Source organism: Octopus bimaculoides, chromosome 21 (assembly GCF_046866305.1).
Source record: "Octopus bimaculoides isolate indiv1 chromosome 21, ASM4686630v1, whole genome shotgun sequence".
In the NCBI taxonomy this organism is placed as follows: Eukaryota; Metazoa; Mollusca; class Cephalopoda; order Octopoda; family Octopodidae; genus Octopus; species Octopus bimaculoides.
In genome coordinates this window covers 35,521,557-35,537,236 of record NC_142948.1, presented here as the reverse complement: position 1 = coordinate 35,537,236, position 15,680 = coordinate 35,521,557, and the positions used below count along the sequence as shown (strand labels likewise).

At 35.4% G+C, this 15,680-nt stretch overlaps 1 protein-coding gene across 3 annotated transcripts in view; it reads right to left on the bottom strand.

Moving 5' to 3' along the window:
- LOC106872141 (short transient receptor potential channel 7) overlaps positions 1 to 15,062 on the bottom strand; it is a 106,232-nt gene extending 91,170 nt beyond the window's left edge. For 2 of the 3 annotated variants that reach the window (XM_089339097.1, XM_089339098.1), the window contains exon 1: positions 14,852 to 15,045. In XM_089339097.1, coding sequence (XP_089195223.1) covers positions 14,852 to 14,898 — 47 coding nt within the window. In that variant the 5' untranslated portion in view covers positions 14,899 to 15,045. Of the gene's footprint in view, positions 1 to 14,851 lie in introns of all 3 variants that reach the window. The other variant, XM_089339099.1, reaches the window with a different exon arrangement.
- Positions 15,063 to 15,680: the final 618 nt, after the last annotated feature.

Here is a 15,680-nt window from a genome sequence, read left to right as displayed (position 1 = left end):
ATATATATATATACCCACACAGACATGTATATATATATATATATATATATATATATATATATATATATATATATATATATATATATATATATATATATATATATACCCACACAGACATGTATATATATATATATATATATATATATATATATATATATATTTATATATACATGTATATGCATGTATTTATGTATATGTGCAGACATATACATACATATATACATGTTTATACACACACACACATATATATACAAGCATACACACATACGTACCCACGTTCAGAAGCACACACACACACACACACACACACACACACATATATATATGGAATCTGGCTCTCTTATCTCAGTATTGATGTAGGGGGTGGCGATTCACACCACCACCACCACCACCACCACCACCACCAACAACAACAACAACAACAACAACAACAACCAACATAAGATAATAAGGCCACGTCTGAATCACACCATTCTTACATATTTATTTATTTGCCTCATTTCTCACCCCGCCCCCCCCCCCCGCCATTAGACCAGTCATCAACTCCGATGCCATTCCTACACATCACATTATATTTCCTGGTGAATATTTGACAATGTAAAGATGTAAGATATCCAGATTTATCAATTAACAAGAATCTATCAGTACAGATCGATTACCAAGTGAAGTCGTATGAAAGACAACCAATCAGTTCAATAATCGATTCGTCTGATGGAATCTTTTATCTTTAATCTTTTGTCTTTTGTCTCTCATTTGTTTCGGTGATTGGACTGCGGCCATGCTGGGGCACAGCCCCCGCAGGCTTAGTCGAGCAAATTTTGGTTACCTGTTCTATATTGCATGTGGTATATTTTTGCCGATCCGTTGTGTTTGGGGGACGTAAACAAACCAATACCGGTTGTCAAGTGGTGACGAGGTAACAAACAACAAATACCAATACACACACACACGCGCGCGTACACGCATGCACTGCACACACATATTTACGATGGGCTTCCGCACAGTTTCCGGACACTGAACCCGAAACCTCATGGTCTGAAAGCAATCTTTGCCACATAAACACCCTTACGCTTCATAATTAAAAAAATGAAATTAAGTTTGAAATGATATTCCGTGTACATGTGTAGCATCCTTGCTGCTGTTATTTAGCCCTAGGTAATGCGGTCAACATGCAGAATCGTTAGCAGGCCGGTAAAAAAGCTTAGCGGCATTTCGTCTGTCTTTATGTTCTGAGTTCTAACGCCGCCGAAATCGACTTTGCCTTTCATCCTTTCGAGGATCGATAAAATAAGTACCAGTTAAGCGATAATGATGTTTGTGATGGATGGATAATGATGATAATGATAACGACGACGATGATGATGATGATGGTGATGATGATGGTAATGATGATGGTAATGATGGAGATGATGGTGATGATATACTGAACTTCAATATTACATTTCCTTGTGACAGCTACATTATTTATACGTTGGTTACCGTCAACTCAATATCTCTGAGGGACACCAACCAGAGCCTTGTCACTATTTCCATGGTTACCATGCCACTGACCGACTGACTGACCGACAAACTGACAAACCGACAAACCAACCAACCGACTCGCTGGTGAATGAGGGACGGAGCCCTCTACATGGTGCTTCGTCCTGCTAGAAATATCAGCCCAGTTCATGTCGAAGCATAAATTACCACTATGGATGCATTAACGATGTAGTCCTGTATATAATATCTGGGATAACATCAGGGGTGGTCACAAAAGGATTGGTTGGATCACAATGTATTTGGTGAACGGGTTAAACAACAACCCCAGCAACAACAGCATCAACAACAACATGAATATAAAGAAAACGGCAACCATATATATGTATGTATGTATGTGTTGGTATATATATATATATATATATATATATATATATATATATATATATATATACCTGAACATGCGTGTACATGCAAGCAAGCGCACACACACGCATATACAAATATATATATGTAATATGGTGTAACAAATATACACGTACAAATATGCATAAGATTATGCATACACCATTCAATTATACACACACACACACACACACACACACACACACACACACACACACACACACACATATATATATTTATATTGTAACGACATATTTAAGCATATTTACTAGTATAATCGGCGCCATGATGTTTCGCAAAACGCCTCATACAAATAAACAAGGATAAAAACGCGGAAAAAAAAGGACCCCCAAGAAAAGTCAAAGCGAAAATCAATCAATGAATGATTTATTGATTATTCATGGATGTTACAGATGCAGAGAATGGACATGGAGACAGATTACCAGGCAGGAACTGTTTTTGATGGATAACAAGAAATCTAGGCAATATAAGCTATGCACTCTCCCATGTTTATATTTTTATCTTCCGCATGTGTTATCTCCCTTGTTCACTTCACCAATGACCAAAACAGTGAGCTTGGAATGAAACCAACAGTAATAACAGGGACGATGATGATGATAATAATAATAATAATAATAATAATGATAATAATAATAATAATAATAATAACAATAATAATAATGATAATAATAATAATAATAACAATAATAATAATAATAATGATGATGATGATGATGATAATCATAAAACCACTACAAGTTGTGGCGACATGAGCAGGTGGCGAAAGTGCTACATTGGAAACTGTGCGAAAATTGGGGGCGAAAGAGAGGCAAGACGTGGTATGAGCACAAACTGCAGAGAGTCGGAGACTAGCAAAATCCTCTGGGATTTCCCAACCCAAACTGATCAGGTGCTAGAGCATAACAGACCGGACCTAGTAGTGATCGACAAGATGCACCACATGTTTTATATAGTTGATGTTGCGTACCCCACTAACCCACCAATAGTCAAGATGGAAGGCGAAAAGATAGATAAATACAGTCCTCTTAAGTACGAAATAGCCTGGCTATGGAAAATGAAGAAAATGAAGACAGTGCCAATTATTGTTGGGCCCTTGGGGACAGAATCAGAAGGTATCAAGAGGAATATAAAGGAAATTGGAATAGAGTGTCCAAGAACGCAAATCCTTAACTGATCACGATCAGAGAGAGGGAGTGTGTGTGTGTGAGAGAGAGAGAGAGAGAGGGGGAGAGAGAAAAAGAGTGAGAGAGGGGAAGAGTGACAGTGAGTTGGGGAGAGAAAGAAAGAGACAGAGAGAGAGAGAGAGAGAGGGGGAGGGAGGGAGAGAGAAAATGAAACGAAACGTATATCAGCGAAATAAAATAAAATAAAAAATACAGCATAAAATGAAACCATGAAAACAAAGTGAAACAGTCAGTTAAATGAGGCAAAGAATTATCTGCCCTTGTTAACAAAACCATCTCCGATAATGAGAACATGTTTTAGCTCACTAAGCAATTTGATAGAAGAAAACAAGACTTGATTGGCTTGCCGTGTCCGTTTGTCCACAGATTAAACGAAATGAAACGAAATATATTTAAAAGCTGTGGAAACTGAGAGACTGAAAAAAAACGTCCATAAATATTTTCCTATTTGATTCGGTATCTAATAAACTAGTTTTATTACAAGCTTTAAGCTGGATGAAAAGTAATAAAATCTCTCTAAGTACAACGAATAATAATAATAATAATAATAATAATAATAATAATAACAATCATAATAATAATAATAATGATAATAATAACAATAATGATAATAATAATAATGATGATGATGATAATAGACCGCTAAAAAAACGCAGACGACACATTGGGTCAGCAAAACATCTGCTTGAAGCAAACAGGGTGATGTTTCAATAAGATGAAGAAATAAATAAAAAGGAAAGAAAGAAGGAAAGAGGGTATGAAAGAAAGATGGAAAGAAAGAAAGAAAATACAAGTAATATACAAGTGAATGGGTATTAATAGCTGTTTTTCATTGGTTGGCAAGAAGAAATTATTGTCCGCCCGTGTGTAGCATTTACAAGTATATAGCGATGTTTGTATGTATATATCGTGCTATAAACTATATATATTAGGCAACTGTTTTATCTACCAACCGTGAAACAATTAAATATAGTTTTGCTATTTATAATGAATCTTCGTGCTGGTTTATGGTCTCCTTGTTTAATTGACTTTTTGCATTAATTGCTAACATGAAATGTTGCAATTAAACTAGAATAAATACTTTGGAGTAGAAACCTAAAGCAATTTGGATGGTAATTTATACTTTTAAGCAACGGGGATACATCCAGAGCGAATAAAATATGAAGCAAAAAAAGGAAATGGCTTCTTGAAATCATTGTTACATTCGCTGCCTTTTCCAATGTGTCAGTGTTTTGTTGATAACAATATTCTGATTTCTGACTATAAGGAAACAGCTTCTATCCGCCAGATGGTGTATGTAGGTACCTGAGGGGAATGGGGGAAAGGATGGAGGAGCCATTGAAGAAAAAAAAAAAGAAAAGAAAAAAAGGGGCCAACGTTAATATTTAAATATTTGGTTTTTCATGATTGAAGCTGACCAACGGATTATTCAGCAAGGACAAAAGCGACAGTAATTACAACAAGAACAACACTAACGGTGACGATAACAATAGCAGCAGCAGCAGCAGCAGCAGCAGCAACAGCACTAGAAGTAGCAACAACAGTGACAACAACAGTGACAACAACAGCGACAACATGAGATGGTAGTATCAATCACGTGAACGTATAATTCTCTCTCTGTGTCCATTTCTCTCTCTCTGTCCATTTCTCTCTCTCGCACTGTCTGTCTCTCCCTTTCTCCCCCCTCTCTCTCTATATATATATAGTTTACAAGAAGCAAAAGACGAAAACAGGTGAGGGAACTAGAAGCAAGTGTATTAGTTTAACGCTTGGGAAGAATGGAAAAGTCTTTGACGTTTCGAGCCTACGCTCTTCGACAAAAAGAGATGAGAGGAAAAAATACAAATGCACAGACAAGTTATAGAAGTATTTAACTATTAGATCATGCCTTTAGTTACACAAAGGAAGATAATTCATCCCAGATATTATACGATGAGAAATGAAATAGGCTTTCTTTTATCCTATTTTTCAGCAACATGTGAAACAGGAATTTGACTTTCCACTTCATTTTTCAGAAAAGGCGAGTGGTTTATCTCCCTTACCATCTGACGATTGGTGGAGATGGATAAACCCTTTGCAGTATGAAACTAGAAGACATGTGAGGCTAAAAATCAATCTAAAGTTCTAATTTCGTATATTAATATATACAGGTATATATTTGTATGTATGTATGCATGTATGTATTTATGTATGCATGTATGTTATGTATTTATGTATGTATGCATGTTATGTATGTATGTATGTATGTATGTATTTATGTACGTACGTATGTATGTATACATTTGTTCATGTTGGACTACATTCAAGATTTTCGCATTCTTTCTGTGGATTTTCTTTGCTTTAACAAAGAAAATAACCCGTTCGTTATTTTCTCTATTGGTATGTAAATATGCCGTGGATATATATTTTAAAGTAAAAACAAACAAAAGAAGAAAACAGAACAAAAGAAAAAACAAGCTAATAATAAAAATACAAAGAGTAATTACAACTGCACGCAACATAGAAAACACATCATTACGAAACACCGTCCATACATCACGTAAAGTACACGTAAAGTACATTTGTTACAATAGGAACGACAAAACGAACACAAAACACTGCACCTACCCAAGACAATAATACTACTACTACTACTACTACTACTAATAATAATAATAATAATAATTTTGCGCGTGACCAGCAGTTTTGGGGGTGAGGTTTGTCGACTATGTCGACCGCAGTAGTCAGCTGGTACTGGTATTTTTTTGCCTCAGAAAGGATGAAAGGCAAAGTCGACCTCGGCGGAGCTTGAACTCGAAACGTAAAGACAGACGAAATGCCGCTAAGCATTTTGCCCGCAATAATAACACTTGCCCAAGGTGCCACGCTGTGTGACTGAACCCGGAACCATGTAGCTGGTAGGCAAGCTACTTACCACACAGCCACTCCTGCGCCTAATAATAATAATTATAATGATAATGATAAATAATGATAACAACAACAACAACAACAACAACAACAACAATAATAGCAACAACAACAACAACAACAACAACATTAATAATAACGACTACGACGACGAGAATAACGAGGATAAAGACGATCATATCATATATGATATGATATCATGATATACGTGTGCGCGACTCCGTGTGTGTGTGTGTGTGGGGGGGGGGGTTATTGATTACACACTGAGGCTATTCAAAGACTGGAAAATCAGGATTTTTGCATTTCAAATTCTATAGTCAATTGATTGGTGTTATGGTCATACAGTTTTGTATACTCACCACGTTGGATGTATATTATTAACATATTGTTTGACGGGAGTCGTTGTTTTTAGGATCAACACGGCTATTATACACACAATCCAACATGGCCACTATTACATTCAGGCAGGCGTTCAACATGACGTGTATATAGATTATATATATGTATGCATATGTGTGTGTATGTTCATGCATACTACACATGCACTATTATACATACATATATATATGTATATGTATGTGTGTGTATGTATGTGTATATGTATGTGTATGTACATGCATACTACACATGCACTATTAGATATACATATCTATATATATATACATGTATAGATATCTACATGTATGTGTGTATGTATGTATGTATGTATGTATGTACGTACATGTATAAAATAACGATTCTTATACATGTAATCGTAAGTACACACTCACACACACACACTTATATGCATATGTATATATACATATATATATATATATATATATATATATATATGTATGTATGTATATATAGACATACATGCACATATATCTAAATGTTTGTGTGTGCCTGTCCATATATATATATATATATATATATATATATATATATATATATATATATAAATATATACATACACACACACACACACACACACACACACACACACACACAAAACTATATATATATATATATATATATATATTGATATTTCCGTGCACACATACCCTCACATAAAACACAAATGAAAAAACAAAAATTCTAATCATCATTGAATTTTAAAATAAAAGCCAGGATCGCCGAGACGTTTGGTGAAAGACGCTGAAAATTCATTTCCATTAAAATAAAAATAAAAAAACCAAAAAACAAAAAAAAAAAACCCCAACGCCACTGAATTATTCCAAGAACATTCTAAATGTAATTCTTGAAGTGTAAACTTATCAATTAATTCATGCATGCAGTTGGTCCTAGACAGGAATAGTTAGTCATAATTAACAATGACTAATTAAAATAAAGCAATTTCTACCATATTTTGTTAATGCACTTGTTCGTATTGGTGTTACTGTTGTTGACGTCGTGTTTTTAGTCTGTTTTATTGTATTAGTAATGATGAAGCTGACAGTCAAGCGGATTTGATTGAGTTGTAAGTTTACAGTTTGTGGTTTCAGTTGTGCTTCGTACTTAATCTACCGAACTGGAACTCAGTCCAGTCCATATCTGGGCTGCGTTTATTCTGTTTTTATTTTATTTTATTTTAGGTATTATTTATTTATTTTTATCTATTTATTCATTGCAGCCAGTGTTATGAATCTAAGCGCGCAGTTACATACACTGGAATCAGTTCGCTAATACCAAACGTCCAAAGCATGGATTTGTCAATACATACATATATATATATATATATATGATTGACCGTTGACTGAACACTATTCAATTTTTTTTCTCCGTGTTTTTCTCCTTGTCTCCGTATTCTTTCTGTTGAAGAGCGTAGCTCGAAACGTCAAAGACTTTCCGTATTCCCGAGCGTCATACTAATATATACTTTTGTTATTTACACCACCTGTCCTCGTCTGTTGTTATTTTTTGTATATTCTCCCATATATATATATATATACATATATATATGAGTATCTATCTATCTATCTATTTATATATATATAAACATATATATATGTATATATATAAACATACATATATATATATGTATGATCGATTGACTGACTCTCAAGTTGCTTCGACGAATGATAATTCAACAACACAGCGTTGTTGTTGTTGTTGTGTGTGTGTGTGTATGTGTGTGTGTGTGTATGTGTGTGTATGTGTGTGTGTGTGTGTATGTGTGTGTGAGAGAGAGAGTGAGAGAGAGATAGAGAGAGAGAGAGAGATAGAGAGGGAGAGAGAGAGAGAGAGTGTGTGTATGTGTGCGTGTGTGGGTGTGTACGGAAGCATATATAAAAGAATGTGTATGTGTGCATGTGTGAAAACCGAAAGAAAACAAAACAGTAAGAGGTGCTTCACAAACGAGTTGCGCTTGTGATTTTTGTTCCACGCCGAGCAACAGACAATCCCTTGTCATTCGCGGCAACATAAACACACTGAACTTATAACGCCATTGTTCACCCGTTGTGACACAAAACAGACATAATAAACATATCGTATGGAAATTAACTTCACTTATAAGAGTGCGCAATGGAAATAACTTATCTGGACCAGTTGTTTGAATGTAATACAAAGAGTAAAGGTCTAGTTAGCAGAGCAAAGACCTATTTAGACTCTATTTTAAGCAAGATTTTCAGTCAGAATGAAAATATTGGTTTCAAATTTTGGCACAAGGCCAGCAATATTTGGTGGAGGGTGAAGTGGATTACATCGACCTTAGTATCCAACTGGTACATTTTAAATCGACTAGTAAAGGATAAATGGCGAAGTCGACCTCGGCGAAGTTTGAACTCAGAGCGTAAAGACGTATATATATATATATATAAATTTAAATAATGAGGGTGAAAAATTGAATATTAATTTGATTAATATCAATTTAAAACCAGTGGCCTAGCATATTAAAAAATCTGAATTTTTCTGAATCTTCAGATTTATATATATATATATATATATATATATATACACGCTATATTAAATCTTTGAGCGAGATGTAAACAGTACCAATATGGTACTCTCTCTGTGTGTATATATATATATATATATATATATATATATATATATATATATATATATATATATACATACACACACATACAAACATACATACTCACACACACATCCATATCTCTATGTCATCACTGTCTTTACTACCGCCACTGCCACCAATAACATCACCACTACCACCACCATCACTACCATTACCATTACCACGAAAGGTTACATATGCCCTCCACATCAAACACTTCGATTACCAGCAACACCGCACCACACCTCCGCCTCTACCACCGCCACCTTCATCACTGTCGCTTCAAGCAATGTCCACCATTACCACCACCACCATTCCAAATCTCCCAGGTTAGCAAATCGTCCCGTCTCACGCTGGGAGCCTTTATTTAAACAGATCTCACTAATTAAAAGTCATTATGTCTATGCAAACAATGGTGATGCGTTATTGATGAAGTCTCAGATTGTGTGTTTTGGTATGCTAACCACTGAAATGGTTAGGCAGGATGGTATTTGCTGAAGGACTGCTGGTTTTCCAAGTCTCAATCAGCTGTTCGCCATGTAATTCACTTACGAGGGTAAATGACCCTAACATTTTCTGATTATGTTGTGGGAATAACTGGAAGATACACACACATTCACACACACGCATACAGCTCTTCGAAATACAGGTACAACAGAAATAGAAAGAATGAGTGAGAGAAAGTTGTGGTGAAAGAGTACAGCAGGGTTCGCCACCACCCCCTGCCGGAGCCTCATGGAACCTTAAGTATTTTCGCTTAATAAACGCTCACAACGCTCGGTCTGGGAATCGAAGCCGTAATCCTATGACCGCGAGTTCGCTGCCCTAACAACTGGGTCATTGCGCCTCCACATACATAACAGCTATGCCTATCAGCAACGGAGTTATTACAAGCAACTGGAAGATGTAAATATGATGTAGTTAAGGTATATTTTAACTATACGCCATAAGAATCACATTTATATACGTATACAACCGTGATATAAAAGTTAGCATACAGCATAGAGAGAAAAATATAGCAGTCAAAAGGTAACTATTGTATTTTTCTCTTTTATAAGTCGCATCCCTAATTTAGTGTTAAATCTTGCTACAAACATAGCTTTTTTCCTTCATAGCTTTTGCTCTGACTCGTATGTCAGTCGAACGCCATTTTTTCCCCTGTTAAAATCAGGTGTAATATAGTGCAAATGATATTGAATGCAGACGGAAAATATAAATTAAGTCAAAATGTAGCCGGAGTTTAGAAACAGTTATATAACAGTCAACTAGCTGATGTAGCTTAGAATTGTATTCCGAAACTAAAACAACAAGTATTAATAATTAACGTGAAAATAGAGAAAAGGACATGATTTCAAATACGTTATAAAAATGGTCACTTGCATAGAATTTAGAGTTTGATGTAACAGAAGGCAATTACTATTTTCAGGTTAAGGAGACATCATTTCCGGTGGCTTCCAAGTTTAACGAGTGTATGTATGTATGTATGTATGTATGTCATTATTCAGTTTTATTTCAAGATGTATGTATGTGTATGCCCAAATTTCTGTTTTGTTTTATATATATATATATATATATATAGCTTCGTTTATCTGTTCAGTTTTAATAAAAACAATTTTAACAATATTACATTAATCCGTGTCGAAGCCTCGAAGTTACTGTCAATAACATTTTTTCTGTAGGATAATAAATATACATACATACATGCATACACACACACACATACACACACACACACATATATATATATATATATATATATATATATATGCGTGTGTATGAATGTGTGCATACCTAAAAGTATATACAAGCGTTATGTATATAAATATATATAGAGATATATGTGTGTGTGTGTGTGTGTGTGTGTGTATGTTGGCACTGACGTAGTTACACCCACGTGATGTGACGTCAGCTCAATCAAATAGAGTGTCATGAAGTGAGAAATTATTTCTATTTTTGCTCAGTGTCATTAGAGACTGATGAGGTGGCACGTATGCGAGGGAGTGTGTGTGTGTTCGTGGGTGAGCGTGTACGTGTATGGATGGATATTTGTTTAGGTATTTGCTTGTGCACGCACGTGTATTTGCGTATGCATGTGAGTATGTGAGGGTTATATTGCGTACATATTTCACTCAAAGCAACTCAGCGAACTTAAAGGGACAGTTTATTTCATGCGTGTATTTAAGGAAGAAATAACATAGGTGTGTATCTCTCTCTCTCTGTCTCTTTCTCTGTCTCTTTCTCTGTACACACACGCACACACACACACACACACACGCACACACACACATGTATGTAATGATGCAGGGAAACAAAATTAGGCCTGACACATACATAAACATATATATGTATATATATATATATATATATATATATATATATATATATATATATATATATATTTCGCTATGATAGATCGCTAACCACTACACCCATTTGTTTTCTCTCCTTGTTTCTCCCCTTGTTACTTTCTGTGTTCCTTTATGTGGAAGAGCGTAGGCTCGAAACGTTAAAGACTTTTTCAATTCCCGAGCGTTATACTAATACATATATTTGTTTTCTACACCACCTATCTTCGTCTGTTGTTTTTTTTTGTGTATTCTCCCAATACATATATATACATATATATATATATATATATATATACATATATTGTTATATTTCGGGATGGTCATGTTTCTTGCAAAATAAACATACGTACTAGAGCATGTGTTTATTCGGCAAGAAAAAAAAATGACCATCCCGAAATATAGCAAAAATCATAAACGTATATATATATATATATATATATATATATATATATATATATATATATATATATATATATACATAACGTGGTACTGCTTCAACAAGTAGAAAAGCACTCGATCAGATGAGGGAGTAAAAATAATCTGAAATTAAAAACCACGAATCTTGCAGTTATCGCTACCCACGGTTTCCTGGTCGAAATAATAATTTATTCCGCAGTTTATCAAGCTGAAAACAAGAACGTTTACGAGGAGGGTGGGGGTGGGGGGAAACGTTCCTGGTTTTAAGGCTGTCGTGAAAGCCTGATTGGAGGCCTACCCTTCCGAGTTATTTTACAGGGCTTAGAAAAACCGAAGGGCGGCTGTAATAAGTATGTGAACCCGAGAGGGGAATATGTTCAATAAAATCATGATTAACTGATCCTCCTGTATTTTCTTTTACCCAGAGCCAGGAACTTTTCAGCACCCCTCCTCCCTATATATAGAAAGAGAAAAATTTATCCGTCCATCCGTTCAGCTTCCCTTTCTTTCCCATTCCTCCCTTCCTTCATCCACTCGCCCCTCCATCTATCCATCTTTTCATTCATTTACCCATCCATATATATACCTATCCATCCGTCCAATCGTTAATGCATTATATACCCTCTTTTCCACCCTTATTTCAGCTTTCCATACATACATTCATTCATACACCCAATCATGCAACCATTTATACATCCATCTCCCTCCCACCCTAACCTCCCTCCCACCCTAACCTCCCTCCCTCCCTCCATCCATTCATACACACACGTACGAAAACATACATGCACACAGATACATACCTACATATATATACACATGCATGCATGCATACATACATACATACATACGCACACACATACATACACACATACATATATACACACATACATATATGCACACATACATATATGCACACACATACATACACACACATACATACATACATATGCGGAACTTACAGCTCTTGTAATCTGGTTATGAATTCTCATTTGCACCTATCATCATAAGTGCATCAGGTGATGCACAAAAATTTGCACGAAAATCTAGAGATATTTGATTTCACGGGAAATGAGCAGAAAACAACTGACGCGGGTTCTCCAAATCGAATCTATTAGTGGCACAGTGAAGATCTGTAAAACATTCCCAAAATTCTCCATCTCTGATTCTTATGTGTGTCGATACCCACACTTGGGTGTATGCATCGACAAATCAACCTACACACCAACTCAACCACATATTTACAAACACCGGGAGTTCTCTTAACTGAAAAAGTCTTGTTGCTTTGTTACCAACCGACTTGAACTCTCTCAAGAACTTAACCCATTACCTCCCATAATTCTATTAACTGGAATTTTTTTTACGAAACTTTGATTTCTAGCATAAAACAGCCTTAGAAACACGCTGGAATGATCAAAATAACATTTTAAATAGAAATAAGCGAGATATTGGGTGAAAAATTAGCAAACCACATTTGAATATCAGAGAAATATACCTAGTAGATATAGCAAAAAGTGTAGAGCTTCCGTAATTGAATCAATTTAAGAAGATTATTTATTACAAAATATAGAATTAAGGATTACAGTATTTCGTGGAGAGGATAATGACTATGTGGTAAACAATGTCACTTCCCGATTACATGGCGTCGAGTTCGATACCGTAGAAAGGCACCCAGAGTTTAATGTGGTATGTCATAGCCTTTGGTTGTTCTGTCTTTTGTGTCAATCATTTGACTGCGGCCATGCTGGGGCACCGCCTTCAGTGGGACTGAACACGAATCCGTGTGGTTAGGAGGCAAACTTCTTACTACACAACCACGCCAACACCTGTTGTCAATTATAACCCCTCCTCCTCCTCCTCCTCCTCACCACCACTTCGTGTGTGTGTGTGGTATCGAAAGGACATATTTTAAATCGTGTAAAAAGGATGCAGGTATACTGTAATGTGCTCAATGAAATGACGAAGGTGGATTTTCACAAAAAGTGTCACAGGACTGATTATTGTCAGAAGCGGGAAAGGGAACGGGTTTCAAAAACCAAAAATAAATATTCCATTCAATGCAAATATAACAAATATCTAGACACACACACATACACATATACACACACACCTGTACACATACAGATATACATACATAAATATAAATTCACACACATAAATTTGTTGATTCACCGAAAAACGACATATACATATAAGTGTATATATATATATATATATATATATATATATATATATATATATATATATATATATATATATATATATTTATATATGTACACATATATGCTATGGAGAGACAGAAAGAGAAAGAGAGAAAGAAAAAGAGAGAGAAGTGACATGCGTATTTAGCTTATATAATGTATACCTATATACATATACTTATGCATACATATATGCATTTGCATATACATACATGCACATATATATATATATATATATATGTATATACATATATATACATACAAATAAGCATATACTTATACATACATATCATTCACACATACATGTATTCATGCATGCATACATACATGTATACATACATACATGCATGCATACATACATACATACAAATATATTTACACACATACATGCATACATACATACATATATATATATATATATATATGCACATACACTCGCACATGCAAAACGAAATGGTTTCTTTCACAACCTTGCTACCGAGTCGGTGGCCGGTCAAAATTCACTCTAAATTAAAGAGAAAGAAGACACACGCACGCACACACATACACACACACACACACACACACACGCAAAGTCACACATACATACATGCATCCATCCATAAAGAATTATTAACCCCTAAGTTTTTTTTTCCGTATAAAAACAGATAAAAGTAACATCAAAATAAAATGTTCAGAAAGAATAAAACATTGTTTTCAAAACAAAATAAAATTCTCAAGAATTTTTTCTTTCTGAGAAAAAAAAAAAGAAAAAAAAAGAATAAAGTAAACGAAGAGAAAATAGACGAAGCAAAACTTCCCCTCCCCACCTTCACCCCATTCTTCCACCCCCGCCAAAGAAAATAAATAAATTAAAGCAATTACCCCTTAATAAACTTCAAGCATACTTACAATGGTACCAGAGGTATCACGTTAGTTTTGGTCGTATTTAATCTCATAATCCCGAATAGAAGAAGAGTTTAGACGTTATTCGATTCTACGGAAAGTTAATCCAGTGTCGGAATCACATAATTCTTGCCTTTTTTTCTGATGGCGTTATTTAATAATTCTCTCACTCTCTTTCTCACCTCTCTCTCTCTCTCTCTCTCTGTCTCTCTCTCTCTCTGTCTCTCTCTGTGTCTCTCTCTGTTACTCTTTCTCCTTCTCAGCCTGTTTGTGTGTCTCTCACACACATTCCAATTCTCTCTCTCTCTCTCTCTCTCTCCCTTATTTTTTACTCCACTTTCTTTCTGTGTTTATCTGTCTGTCTGTCAGTCTCTCTCTCTCTCTCTCTTTCTCTGCCTGCTTATTTGTCTCTCACACAATTTCCGTTTCTCTCTGTCTCTCTCACACTCACTCTTGTTTTCTTTCTCTCCTTTTCTGTGTCTTTATATCTATCTATCTATCTATCTATCTGTCTGTCTGTCTATTTCTTTTGCTCTGTTTCCCTCAGTTTGTCTGTATATCTCTCATTCCATTTTACTCTCTTTGTTTCTCTTATCTCTTTCACCCTCTCTGTCTCTTTCTCCCTCTCTGTCTCTTTCTCCCTCTCTGTCTCTCTCTCCCTCTCTGTCTCTTTCTCCCCCTCTCTCTCTCTCTAAATTACTTTCTCATTTATCGCAGAGCAAAAACTTAGCAGAATCTGCATGGAATGATTCCGTTAGCTTTGGCAGTAGTGGTGGAGGTAGTAGTTGTAGTTGTGGTGGTAGTAGTGGTAATGGGGGTGGCTTGTGGTAGTGGT